The sequence below is a fragment of the Gopherus flavomarginatus genome, chromosome 1, assembly GCF_025201925.1.
Source record: "Gopherus flavomarginatus isolate rGopFla2 chromosome 1, rGopFla2.mat.asm, whole genome shotgun sequence".
NCBI classification, from domain to species: domain Eukaryota; kingdom Metazoa; phylum Chordata; order Testudines; family Testudinidae; genus Gopherus; species Gopherus flavomarginatus.
In genome coordinates, this window is record NC_066617.1 from 313,348,292 (window position 1) to 313,361,101 (window position 12,810).

Consider the following 12,810-nt stretch of genomic DNA (forward strand, 5'->3'; position numbering starts at 1 on the left):
CAGACTAGGGTCTGGGGAGTATCAGTTTTCAGCCCTGAAATGTTTTGAGATGCCTAAATATTGGGGAGGAGTGACTGAGCAAAGGGGAATTCTAACAGGAATATGCAGAATAGGGCAGATTTAGTCAAAACTTTAGAAAACCATGAGTGAGGGTGAATGGAAACTGCAGAAACTACTTGGTCTGTGGTAACAACTGCACGGGGGTTTCCTACTGTGGAGACATGGTAGGCAGAGAAGTTAGTCAGTCCAAAATTAAATTCTGCAAATTGAAAAGTAAAAGTACATCAAAGTTGAGTTTTTTATTTGTAACAACAAATTCACTATATATTACAATAATTACAAAAATATTTTTATATAACAGCTTATGGTCACATCACATTTTTGTTCTCATAACACATAAGATGATCAAACACTTGAGCTTTGGCAGTAGCTAACAAAGCAGCCAACTTTTAAAATCTACACAGCTGTACACATTTTTTGTGCCTTAATAGAAAGGCTATTATCAAAAGAGTGAAGTTATTAACAAACATCCAAGGGGATTCCCCTTACAGTTTCTTTTCCAGAAACTTATTTTGTCTAATGCATAGTAAAAAAATATACAGTTTACAAAAAACAATCACTGGAAAGCTGGCAACGCTCTCCCCAGCAGAAACTTATCACTAATTTTTGCTTGTTTTAATTGAGCATCTTGTGGATAATAGCTAGAGCAACGAAGAGTTCACCATTTTAAAATCACCATTCTAGATCTAAACAGGCTGTGTCTTTTCACTGCACAGTGAGGCCAATGTATCGGGCTGTTATTGCAGCTTTTGATGAACAGTGTCCAACCTGCCTTCACCAGGGGAAATAAAAGTCTATTTGGTTGGGATGTTGTCCCTTTTCGGTACTTAATCTGAGTCACTACTGCTGCTTGAGGAGTCTGTTGACATAACTTCTACATCATCTTCATTTTCTTTATTGTGCCCTGGAGGCTCCAGCATAAAGTCATTGCTATGATTAGGAGGTAGCATGTTCATTGAGATATCACTTGATTGCCAGGGATATTGAGGAGCAAGCACATCTGAAAAATAAATACAATGCTTTGGTAGCATAATCATTAGCTGAATATCTGCCTTTTAAATGGAGAAGCCCATGCATCTGAAAACAGGCACAGCTGCATGTCCTGTTAAAAACATTTTCAAAAGTTTTGTTTTCAGCGCCAAACTATTCTCCCAATCCTCATTCTTGAATTTTTAAACAAGTTAGCTGAAACAGTTTAGTTGGCAGCTGAAGTCTCTTATAAATGAGCCATTCTAACACTGTAAGGCCTGTTCCATCAGAGGTATTACTTTGATAGAGAGAACAGAATCCACCCTTCTCTTCTGTGATCACACTAATTTAAAAATATCAAAATAATGTTTGTACAGTGCTTTATAGCTTCACAGCCTGTTCGAACATTAACTAACCTTCACAAGACTGCTGAGAAATGAGTGAATGTTATCACCTGCATTTCACCTTTCACAACACAGGCCAAGTGACTTGCCCAAGACTTCACAGCCAGAAGCAGAACTGAATTTCTGGTTTCCAGCCCAGTATTTATACAAACACAGTTTCTTTAGAACAGCTACAATAATACTATTGGTTTTAGATGTGTCCCACGGTAACAATCTTAACTTTTGAAAACAAACTATTCATAACTACAAATGGTTAGACAGACAGGAACCAAAAGATCTTTTTAACTTCAATATAGACATTTTGTTCTTTAGTCAATTCCTGGAAAAGTAAAAACCACCGATCACCTAGCATAACTACTCCACTGTATTCTTGGTTCACTAGTAGTATTTTTAAACCAGAATATAGTTTAGCAATCATGACCGAATCCAAGTAAGATCACTGTTACTGGCCATTTCAATAATCAAATATTAAGGAATTAATCCTTAATTCATACACTCAAAACACCACAGTATTTAAATTGGTTTTGTCAATAAGAATTTATCTTAAGTGGTAAATATTAGTTCACCAGTTCTAGATCTGGAACTTCTAAACACATTCGTTATTCTATTGATACAGACTACAAATTAAAGAAGGGGAAAAAGTCTTCTGACTTCATACATATCTGAACTTCCCTTCCATGACTCAAGACAATATATTTGTTTTATCTGCTAAGAAAGTAGTAATTTGCTCTGAAAGTTTTCCATATTTTAATGTGTGATTTTAAAATAATCAGTTTACTAGAAATGGATCGGAAGCTGAAAGCCTACATATTTTTCCTTTCATGAGTGAAATTTTTTCCACTGGTTTGCCAAAATGATCCAGTTATCTCAATTTGATTTAGCAGTGGGACAAATAGAATACATTTTCTCTTGCTCTTCTATATCACCGTGCCAGCTTTTCAAACTGCTTACTTTGTTAATAATCCCTTACTGCCAGGGAACTAATCCACTGCAGCGTCAGCCAGAATTTGTAGCTGTTTTAGTTCTGTCTTGCCAACACTGAGGGACACTTTGGAGGTGAATTAAATTCATAATTGCTATGATTATGGCATTTCTTTTATTCATTGCATAAACATCTGAGTAGTTCCATTACCTGGCAATCTGCCTGCTGCAAGTGCATCCCCTGGCAAGTGTCCATTAACTCCATTAGTGGATGGGTTGTTCATCTGACCCAAAAGGCCACTCCTCATCTCCAAATCTGTAGGATATGGCCTGCGTGGGTCCCCTTAAAAACAAATAGTTTTTTATATGATTAAAACAAAGCTAACATCTGCAAAATAACTACCAGCTATTTAGCGCTAGTCTTTTTCTTCAATGTTTTTTAACAGAAAACTGTGTTGACTGTTCATATCAGCAATGGGAAGCACACCTGTTCTGTGAGAAATTAAACCCAAATACATTCTCCATTTACAATCTTTGTTTATTCAAGCTTGGCAAAAAGAAGTATACAAAAAACTCACTGTAGCAGAAAATATATCTCTGTTCTCATTGCTACTATTAGCAAGACTTCATTACAGTTCTTCGCCTTGCTCTTTAGCTAAGTACACATTCTGATCTGCTGCAGGAGGGCAGGGAAAGGATCTGCTGCAGGGAGGCTAGGACCCATCACTGAACATTCCTTGTCCCTGGCTCCCAATAATTTCTATTCACATAGTTTCCAAATCCCTGATAAGTGCAGTGGTGTCAGAGGAATGTGAATGAAGAGACAGTCCTTAATATAACCTGGTTCTGACCCATTAATGGCTTTAATTAGGACCAAGACCTTGAATTGGACCCCACAGAAAACAAGGATTCAATGGAGGACATATAGTACCAACTTATTAATGGAGTCCAGGAGCTGTGAGTTGTGTAGCTATTTAAAGCCACGTATAAAATTTCCACAACATTTTACTCCAAGGTATTCAACTAGGAAAAAAATAAGATAAGTATCTTAAGAGGAAAAAAACTTTTTTAATATTGGAAAGCTTTATAAAATCCAAGCAAAATACCATTTGTCATGACACAAATACTAAATGGTGGTGTTTAATTATTGCACCTATATTAAAATGAAAGGACATTTCCATGTCATGCCATCAATGAAAGTACAACAAACTCATATAGTTTATTTGTCAAACATGAAATTTACCTGGTACCCATGTCAGAGGAGCACAAACAGCGTTGCTGGCACTAATCCTGTGGGCATATTTAATTATTTCTTCAGATGAAATAGCACCTGTGAAAGAGGAAAAGAAGTTAACAAAGGAAATGCACCCTGATTGGCATACTCTCAAGAGATTGCCTGATTTGATAGTTTTAGATTATTTAACACTTTGATATTCCAAATAGAGATCAACGATGTAACATTTTAACAGAACCTCAAGGGTATCCCCAATATGCAGGCACTGCAGAGGACAGTGTCACAGTTCAGGACAACTGCACCTGTATTTCCCCTCTATGGCCCAGCAAGGGCAACCAACTCAAGGCTTCATGCTCCTCTGGCCATCACCTCTTGAGTGGATCACCTCTTGAGTGGAGATACTCAACTCTCTCCCTTCTGACCAGGGTATGTCCAGGATGAACAGTTCCCTGCCTTTACTGTATTATTCCCAGCAGAGAGACAGGTTGCCTAAGCTGGCCTGCTGGCTTTCTTTTCAGATACTAACAGAGTAATTGCACACAGTTTTAAGGTATCACAGAGTTCTTCCTATGCAAGCCTATTGTATTCTTGTTAAAAGTACTACAGAGAAAACATTAACAACCATAAAAGAACCTACGCACATGGCTATAAGCTTACCAGATCACCCCAACCCTAACAAGGGCTCTGATAGGAGCAGTCCTTCAGTACCCAACCCAAGGGGTTTCCTTGTGGTTTCAAGTTCATCAGGGCTTCAGCTCAGAACAAGCACACTGTCTTATGGGGCCTCAGCAGCTAAGTCTTTTCAATCCATCCCTAAGGACTGGGACCCTCCATACAGCAGAGGTTATGTCCATCTGCTGGCTCAGGAAGAAGGCTATAAGCCTATTTTAAACGAGGCTCTTTATCCAAAAACCCTTTCTTTGTCTGTTGGTCCCCAGAGAATCCAGTTTGAGCTAGTATATGTGCACCTCTCCAAGGGGTGGCTTCATAGGGCTGATAAGCTGAAGAACTGCATTATCATCCCCCTCCTCCTCCTAGAGGAGCTACATACAATTCCACAATAACACACACAGTTGCGTTTTTAATACAATGGATCCCAAAGGTATTAAACCTAACTCAGTAAGGTTTAACCTAATTCAATAAAGTTTATCTTAATTCCAGGAAGTTTGTCCAGGACATTACAGGATACTGTCAGTCTGTCACAAACAGCTTAACAGAAGGACCTGGTTTGCAATATATTGACTCCAAAACTACAGATTCAAATATCACAAAAGTCAGCTAAGTTTTTCAGCCTTGTGAGGTAGACTGATTTCCATGCAGTCTACTCTGTAAAGTACACTGAGATCTTCTGATTAAAAAAGTCTGTATAAGAGCTAGGTGGATCTTTCATAGGAGACTTTTAGTACCCATACAGAAGCTGGTTGTAAGATGCCATAGCATTTTTTGTTATAGTAGGGACTTGCCCCCTAGTATACTTATTAAACTTCTCTCTCCTTTTCTCCTACTATCATGCAGTGTACACGTTCCAGATGGCAGTCACTCTCCACTCCATAAGTGACTACATTTCAAGCAATGTATAATTTGTGAAATGCCCTGAGATCATTTTAAATGAAAAAGTCACACATAACTATAAAGATATTATAAATAACTATAAAATACCTTCCCACCTATTTTGTAAAAATGACTAGCTTAGCTGTGCAAGTACTACAGTTTTACTGCAAGTACTATGCAAGTACTGAGGCAAGACACAGATTTTAGTAAGTAATATTGTTCACATTTATTTAAAAAAAAACAAAAAACGCCATGCTCTCCCCTCCCCCTCCAAAAAAAGACTGGATACAAACTGTAGACCAGCATATTAGGGGAAGTGCCTTGTGTGACAAACTAAGCTAATCATATGCATTACTACTAAAGCAAAACCAGCACAGAAATTTATACTACGTGGAAATGTATTTGGAGCTATACCTTAAAACTATGATATAATGTTTCCACCACACACACCCACCCCCTTCCAAAATAAAACCCCACTCAACTCCAGCCTTTCAAAGTCCTCTAAGGGCTTGTCTACATCAGAAAGTTGCAGCGCTGGTGAGGGAGTTACAGCGCTGCAACTTAGGAGGTGTACACATCTGCAGGGCACCACCAGCGCTGCAACTCCCTGTTTGCAGCGCTGGCCGTACTCCCGTTTTGTCTCGGGTGTAGAGGATCCAGCGCTGGTGATCCAGCGCTGGTAATCAAGTATAGACACTTACCAGCGCTTTTCTTGACCTCCGTGGAATAAGCAGGTATCCCAGCATACCTGAGGAAGCCTCTGGTAATCAAGCTGGTCTCCTTCCCCGGCTTGCTCTCGCGTTCCCCGAACCCCGAGCAAGCAGGTCTCCTTCCCTGCGGTTTGCAGGGTGGTTCCGGGAACGCGAGAGCAAACCGGGGAAGGAGACCAGCTTCGCCGCGGTTTGCTCTCGCGTTCCGCGAACCACCCTGCAAACCGCAGGGAAGGAGACCTGCTTGCTCGGCGGTTCGGGGAACGCGAGAGCAAACCGGGGAAGGAGACCAGCTTCGCCGCGGTTTGCTCTCGCGTTCCCCGAACAAGCAGGTCTCCTTCCCTGCGGTTTGCACGGTGGTTCGCAGAACGCGAGAGCAAACCGCGGCGAAGCTGGTCTCCTTTCCCGGTTTGCTCTCGCGTTCCCCGAACCCGAGCAAGCAGGTCTCCTTCCCTGCGGTTTGCAGGGTGGTTCGCGGAACGCGAGAGCAAACCGCGGCGAAGCTGGTCTCCTTCCCCGGTTTGCTCTCGCGTTCCCCGAACCCCCGAGCAAGCAGGTCTCCTTTCCTGCGGTTTGCAGGGTGGTTCGCGGAACGCGAGAGCAAACCGCGGCGAAGCTGGTCTCCTTTCCCGGTTTGCTCTCGCGTTCCCCGAAACCCCTTGAAGCCGCCCAACAGCGCTGCAGTGTGGCCACATCTAACACCACTTGCAGCGCTGGTTGCTGTAAGTGTGGCCACTCTGCAGCGCTGGCCCTATACAGCTGTACTAATACAGCTGTAACAACCAGCGCTGCAAAATTTTAGATGTAGACATGGCCTAAGATTTAAAGGTTCCAAACTGAATGGAAAACTCTTACACACATGCAACATTTTACACAGATTTTAAGTCTTAAACTATTATGTGATACAATTAAAAGAAATCAACCTACATGCTTACATAGAACTCTAGATAAATTACTTAAAGCTATATCGTTTTCAAAGCCTCAGAATATTGTAACAAACTATTGATACTCACCCTTTCTTGCTTTTTCTATTGATTTTAGTTTTTCCTTTGCTTGATAAACAGCTGTTGCCTAGTTATTAAAGAAAAAATGCTTCATTAATTTGTAACCTTAGGCTCAAAGGGGCCCTGTGAATTTGTCCACTTATCTTATTAAGAACCACCTCTAAAATAAAGATCAGATCAACATCTTATTATACAGTGAATGTTTTCAAAATATAACAGTGTCTTAAGGTTCTTCTTACTATGCGAGCAAATAGCACAGTAATGCCTCTAGAATGTCAGATAAATTAAATAACTACCCTCCTCTATCAGTTGTTATGCCCACAGATATCCAGGAAGGGCTCCTATTGCTTTCACTAGTCCAAGTTGCTCAAAGGGTTGCCTATTTTCTCAAGGGATTAGGCCAAAATGTGAAGTCCAAAATTCATCTGCTCCTTTTATTCTTTCCTCATTTAACCAGCACCCATCTTCAGTGGTTTGATTTTCCACACTTCACCTATTATTTACAATAGCTGTTATTTTCACTACAAATCTTTCAAATTGTGAAAACAGACTGAGTGGGGTGTAAAATTATTATGAAGGAAGAGCAATATAGGTTGAATGAAAATTACCATTACAGCCTTTCCAAAAAGCAGGTAACTTTAATTAACTCTGGCTACTGAAAGCATAATTTCCAAGCTTTCAAGAAGAATTCATATACTTAATCTTCTTAAACTAAAATTTTTGTTTTTTCCAGAACTGCGTGTTATGCACAACCACTCCCAACCAGCAACTCTCAAAAGAAAACACTTCACCTATAGACTTACCAGTATATGCTCTGCTTCTTTCAGTTGTTTTTGTAGCTGCTGAATATCACTGTCCCTCTTTTCGACTACTTTTTCTAATAGCTGCATTTCATGATGAATTTTCCCCTGATCAAGTGCCAGTTTCATTAATTCCTGAAACTCTCCATCTCTCTGAATGAGCAACTCCAGGATCTGTCCGATAAAAGTATTTATGTAACTTATTTAGCTTGATTAATTACAAAATCCACAACTGCACTATGAGGAGGAATCCAATAGTAGGAGGGACAGCAGAAGTCAGTTTTGGGGTATTCACACTGATTTTGTTGTATTCTCCAAAACAAAACATTTTTAAAATAAAATGAAGTTTCCAACTCTTCTACTTGGGAAGATAACCTACAATTCAGATAGCCCAAGTTGCAACTTGAGGGTAGGTCAAGTATGCCATGTGCTAACAAGTATCTAATAAGATATTTATTTGTACCAAAGCTGGTATGCTGGAGGATTTTATTGAGGAATGCAAACAAGAACTTTCCATTCATCTATCAAGGAAGATACAAGTTTCAATATTAAATCTGAACATGCAGATCTGAAAAGTATGTGTGTTTCTTGGATTCCAGAGAAGCTACCAATTTGGCTCTCAGTTTAGCAAAATTAGGGCACCACAACCCATGCAATTGATGGACTTATCTTGATGCGACTGCTGCCAAAAACATGGAAACAAGAGTACTAAGAAAGATGCCAATTTTCCTCATTCATCTAATAAATCATTAATTCTTAATACTGGTTATGAACATTTCAGCCCCAGCACTGTTAATTATGCCACTGCTGAATATATGAAACGCAGCCCTGGATGTACTAGCTCATCACCTATTAACTAGAACACCCTAAATGTACTACATTCCTTAGAAAAAATATTTTACCTCTAGCAAACTGACATGACAGGTACACTCCAGTCACAGTGAAGCTGATAATTCTAGACATTTAGATTTAAAAAGGTGTATTAAGTAGAAGTGCAGTCTGAAACAGTTTGTGCCAAGTGCATCACTTTTAAAAGTGGAGGAATCTGTGTTTTAAGCAGTAAAATCTCTGCAGATCTGGAACGTGCTCATTTCATCACTACTAGCACAACTGTTAGTAGGTTTCACACATATGTAGATTAGTGATTCCTAAACCAAAGCTAGCAAACTTAATACATTTATTTTTGGCCCAAAACCATAAGGTTTATTTTAGAAGTACAAGGAAATGCCAACTGAAAATAATGGTTCTTTTGGGTGGACTAGGGGAGTCCTTGACTTATGTTACATCAAGCCCACATCTCTTCCAGAGCTTATCAACAGTGTTCCTTCAGTCAGCGTGAGTACTGTGTCTATTCCCACGGAGAGCTTCCTGTGCTCTCTGTGGCACTCCAAATTCTGCTGATTCAGAAGCTGAGATCTAGACCTCTGATTCCTTGTGCCACTCTAGATTGACTAAGTCAGGGGTCTCAAACTCAAATGACCACGAGGGCAACATGAGGACTAGTACAATGGCCTGAGGGCCGCATCACTGACACCTCCCGCACGCATCGCCCTCAGCCTCACCCCCACCCCACCCCTTCCATGAGGCACCACCCCTGCCGCGCCTCTTCCCACCCCTTCCCTGCCCCATTCCAATCCCTTCCCCGAAATCTCCACCCCTTCCCTACCCCAGGTGGTGCAGGAGGGGTGTGGCAGGAGCTCAGGGCAGGGAGTTGGGGTGGGTGGTGCAGGAGGGATGAGGGGTGTGGCAGGGGGTCAGGGCAAGGGGTCGGGGTGGAGCAGGGGTGCAGCAGGGGGCTCAGGGCAGGAAGCTGGTGTGGGGTGCAGGAGGTGTGAGGGGTGTGGCAGGGGAGCAGGGGAACGAGGTGCAGGAAGAGTACGGCGGGGCTCAGGGTAGTGGGTTTGGGTTAAGGAGAGGTGCAGGGTGTGGCAGTGGGTTCAGGGCAGGGGGTCGGGTGCAGGGAAGGGGGTTGGGGTGCAGGAGGGGTGTGGGGTGCAGCGGGGGTTCAGGACGGGACTCAGGTGCAGGGTGCGGCAAGCAGCTAAGGGAAGGGGACTGGGGTGCAGGAGGGGTACGGGGTGCAGCAGAGGGCTCAGGGAAGGGGGTCAGGGTGTGGCATGGGGCTCAGGGCAGTGGGTTAGTGTGCAGGAGGGGTGTGGCAGGGGGCGGGGTGCAGGGTGCGGCGGGGGGTCAGGGCAGGGGGTTTGACTGCAGGAGGGACTCGGGGGGGCGGGCTCTGGCCCGGCGTGCACTGGGAGCAGGGCAGGTTCCCTGCCTGCCTGCCCGCCCTCCCCCTGTGCTGCTCTGGGAAGCAGCTGGAATGTGGAGGAGCAAGGGCACAGGGGCATGTGTTGCTGTTGCTTCAGGCACCGCCCCCAGCATCTCCCATTGGCCAGGAACGGGGAACCACAGCCAATGGGAGCTGCTGGGGGCGGTACCTGAAGCAACATCAACACATGCCCCTGCACCTCTCTTCCCCCAGGTTCTTTCCTCTTCCTGGAGCGGCGCGGGGGCAGGGCAGTCAGGAAGGGAGCCTGCCCTGCCCCTGATGCACGCTGGGCCAGAGCCACTCTAGGTAAATGCTGGAGGATGGGGGGGGGGGGCCTGTGAGGAGATCACGGGCCGCAGAAAATAACTTTGCGGGCTGCGTGTTTGAGACCTCTGGATTAAGTATTTCTGTTGCCAACAAAGAAAGTAGGAAGCTTCTGGTGAACGGTAAGAATGACCCACTGTGTTGTGTGATTATGAGTGGGAACCAAGCTCCCTTATACTATGGGCACTGACTGTCCAAAGCTAAATGCCCACCAATAGGCTGTTAACACAAGCAGCCCAAGCTTGCACCAACTCCAGCAGTGCACAGCCATCAACTCACTACTAAAAAAGATTTACAACCAAACTAGAAGTTACTATGCCCTCAAATGACTAGCCCTCTCACTAAATATGCTGGAACTCAGAGCCACCTTCCTTCGTTTTCAGAAGGGTTACTTTGCAAGACATAGTAGTGAGGGCAGTTCGCAGCAGGGCCATTGGTTCCATCTAAATCTTAGCTGTAATCCACAAACTATACAGAAGTATCCCTTTAGTCAAGGTATGTTCTTTGTGAGTCCTCTAGCTGTGTCTGTTTACTCTTTTGATAAAGTCTTTACTTCTGTTCAGCACCACAGAGCCAATGCAATGGAGTTTATTCTGCTTCATACATCTACACAATTTTCAGTTAAACTCTGCTTACAAAATCTTTATTACAACCAAGGATGTACAATCCTTAGAGAACACAGCTTGATTTTTCAAAGCACAAATTGGATTCATAGCATCTCCCATTACAAATACACCTTTGGATTTGTAAAAGTTTGATCTGGAAGCTATTGTGACAGAATAAATTACAGTAGATAATAAGGGAAAGATTAATTGTATGTAAATTACTGAAACTAGTACTGCATGTATTCACATATTTAATCTTTGCTGTTTTCAATCTCAATGTCCCCTTCGAGAAAAATCTTCTGATACTGTCAGCTACCTTAGGTGGCCTGTTTTAAGTGGCCAGGAAAGGTATAATTAAGTCTCCTTCCTCTATGTACCAGGGGTTTATTTCCATAAAGATATCAAATAATTGGACAGTCCATCACACACAAAAATCCACCCTCAAACTGCAGAGGGACAGAACTGGCTGAGATTTTGACGAAGTGCCAGACCAAGAGTGAATGAAGATCATCAGGACTAAGGATCACAAAAGGAAATAGTCTAGCTACAATTTTCTTCAGAACTCTACAGACCAGCACTTGACAAACCATCTAATAAGCTCCTTATCCAGAATATTTATGCTGCTTGCCGCCAGTGCTCAAGGCACATGCAGTGTTTATGGAGTGTACATGGACTGGGACAGGGGTTAGCAAGAAGCTGCTCTTCAGCCCTTGAAGTACTTACAAGCACAGCAGGAGACTGAATCAAACCCTGGAAACGCAACATACTGAACAGTCTGTTAAACCACTGCTCTCACATTTCATAGGATTTCAGTCCTATTGAACACAACTAGCATTTACAAACTCAGGGCAAAGTCCTTGGCTCACTGGGTGGGAGAGGGAAGGGGCACTGTCACTGACTTCCCTGGAAGCAGGATTGGGCCCTCACCACTAAACTTTTCAAATATTAGTGTTGCTAAAAATTTCATACCACACAGTTAGCCAGAATGCTAGGCCTCGTAGGGAGAAAAAGGCTGAATATGGAGGTTAACTACCTAGAGAAATATTTAAGAAAAGTTGTTTACCTGGCTCTCCTCTCCTGGTTGTGGGAGTTTCTGGTTTCTCGAAATTGCCAAAATTTCAATCAGTTCCCTGAAATGAAATTTGCATTGTAAACAATATTCTAAACTACTGTTTAGAAATTAGGTGAGATTGTCCCCAATGAGTTTCAAAAGTATACTAGTGACATTGTATTTTTATTAGGGCTGCCGATTAATTACAGTTAACTCAGGCAATTAACTAAAAAAAATTAATCTTGATTAAAAAAATTAATCACGATTAATCACACTTTTAATGGCACTGTTAAACAATAGAATACCAATTGTAATTTACTAAATATTTGTGGATGTTTTTCTACATTTTCAAATATATTGATTTGAATTACAACACAGAATAAAAATGTACAGTGCTCACTTTATATTATTTTTAATACAAATATTTGCACTATAAAAATGATAAACAGTATTTTTCAATTCATCTCATACAAGTACTGTAGTGCAATCTCTTTATGGTGAAAGTGCAACTTACAAATGTAGATTTTCCTACTTCTTGTTCAGCTAATTGCTCAGACAAACAAGTTTGTTCACATTTACGGGACATAATGCTGCCTGTTTCTTCACAGACTCAGAGAAGATTAGGGTTGGAAAAGACCTCAGGAGGTCACCTAGTCCAACCGCCTGCTTACAGGAGGACCAACCCCAATTAAATCATCCCAGCCAGGGATTTGTCAAGCCAGGACTTAAAAACCTCTAAGGACGGAGATTCCACCACCTTCCTAGGTAACCCATTCCAGTGCTTCACCACCCTCCCAGTGAAAGTTCTTCCTAATATCCAAGCTAGACTGCCCCCACTGCAACTTGAGACCATTACTCCTTGTTCTGTCATCTGATACCACTGAGAACAGCCTAGCTCCCTCTTCTTT

General features: G+C 42.3%; 1 protein-coding gene across 1 annotated transcript in view; it reads right to left on the minus strand.

Annotated features, from left to right (window-relative positions):
* Positions 1-280: 280 nt before the first annotated feature.
* MED4 (mediator complex subunit 4) overlaps positions 281-12,810 on the minus strand; it is a 28,328-nt gene continuing 15,798 nt past the window's right edge. The window contains exons 2-7 of the mRNA XM_050951437.1: positions 11,915-11,981; positions 7,657-7,827; positions 6,863-6,920; positions 3,598-3,684; positions 2,566-2,697; positions 281-1,060 (exon numbers count right to left, since the gene is read on the minus strand). Coding sequence (XP_050807394.1) covers positions 888-1,060; positions 2,566-2,697; positions 3,598-3,684; positions 6,863-6,920; positions 7,657-7,827; positions 11,915-11,981 — 688 coding nt within the window. The 3' untranslated portion in view covers positions 281-887. The remainder of the gene's footprint in view (positions 1,061-2,565; positions 2,698-3,597; positions 3,685-6,862; positions 6,921-7,656; positions 7,828-11,914; positions 11,982-12,810) is intronic.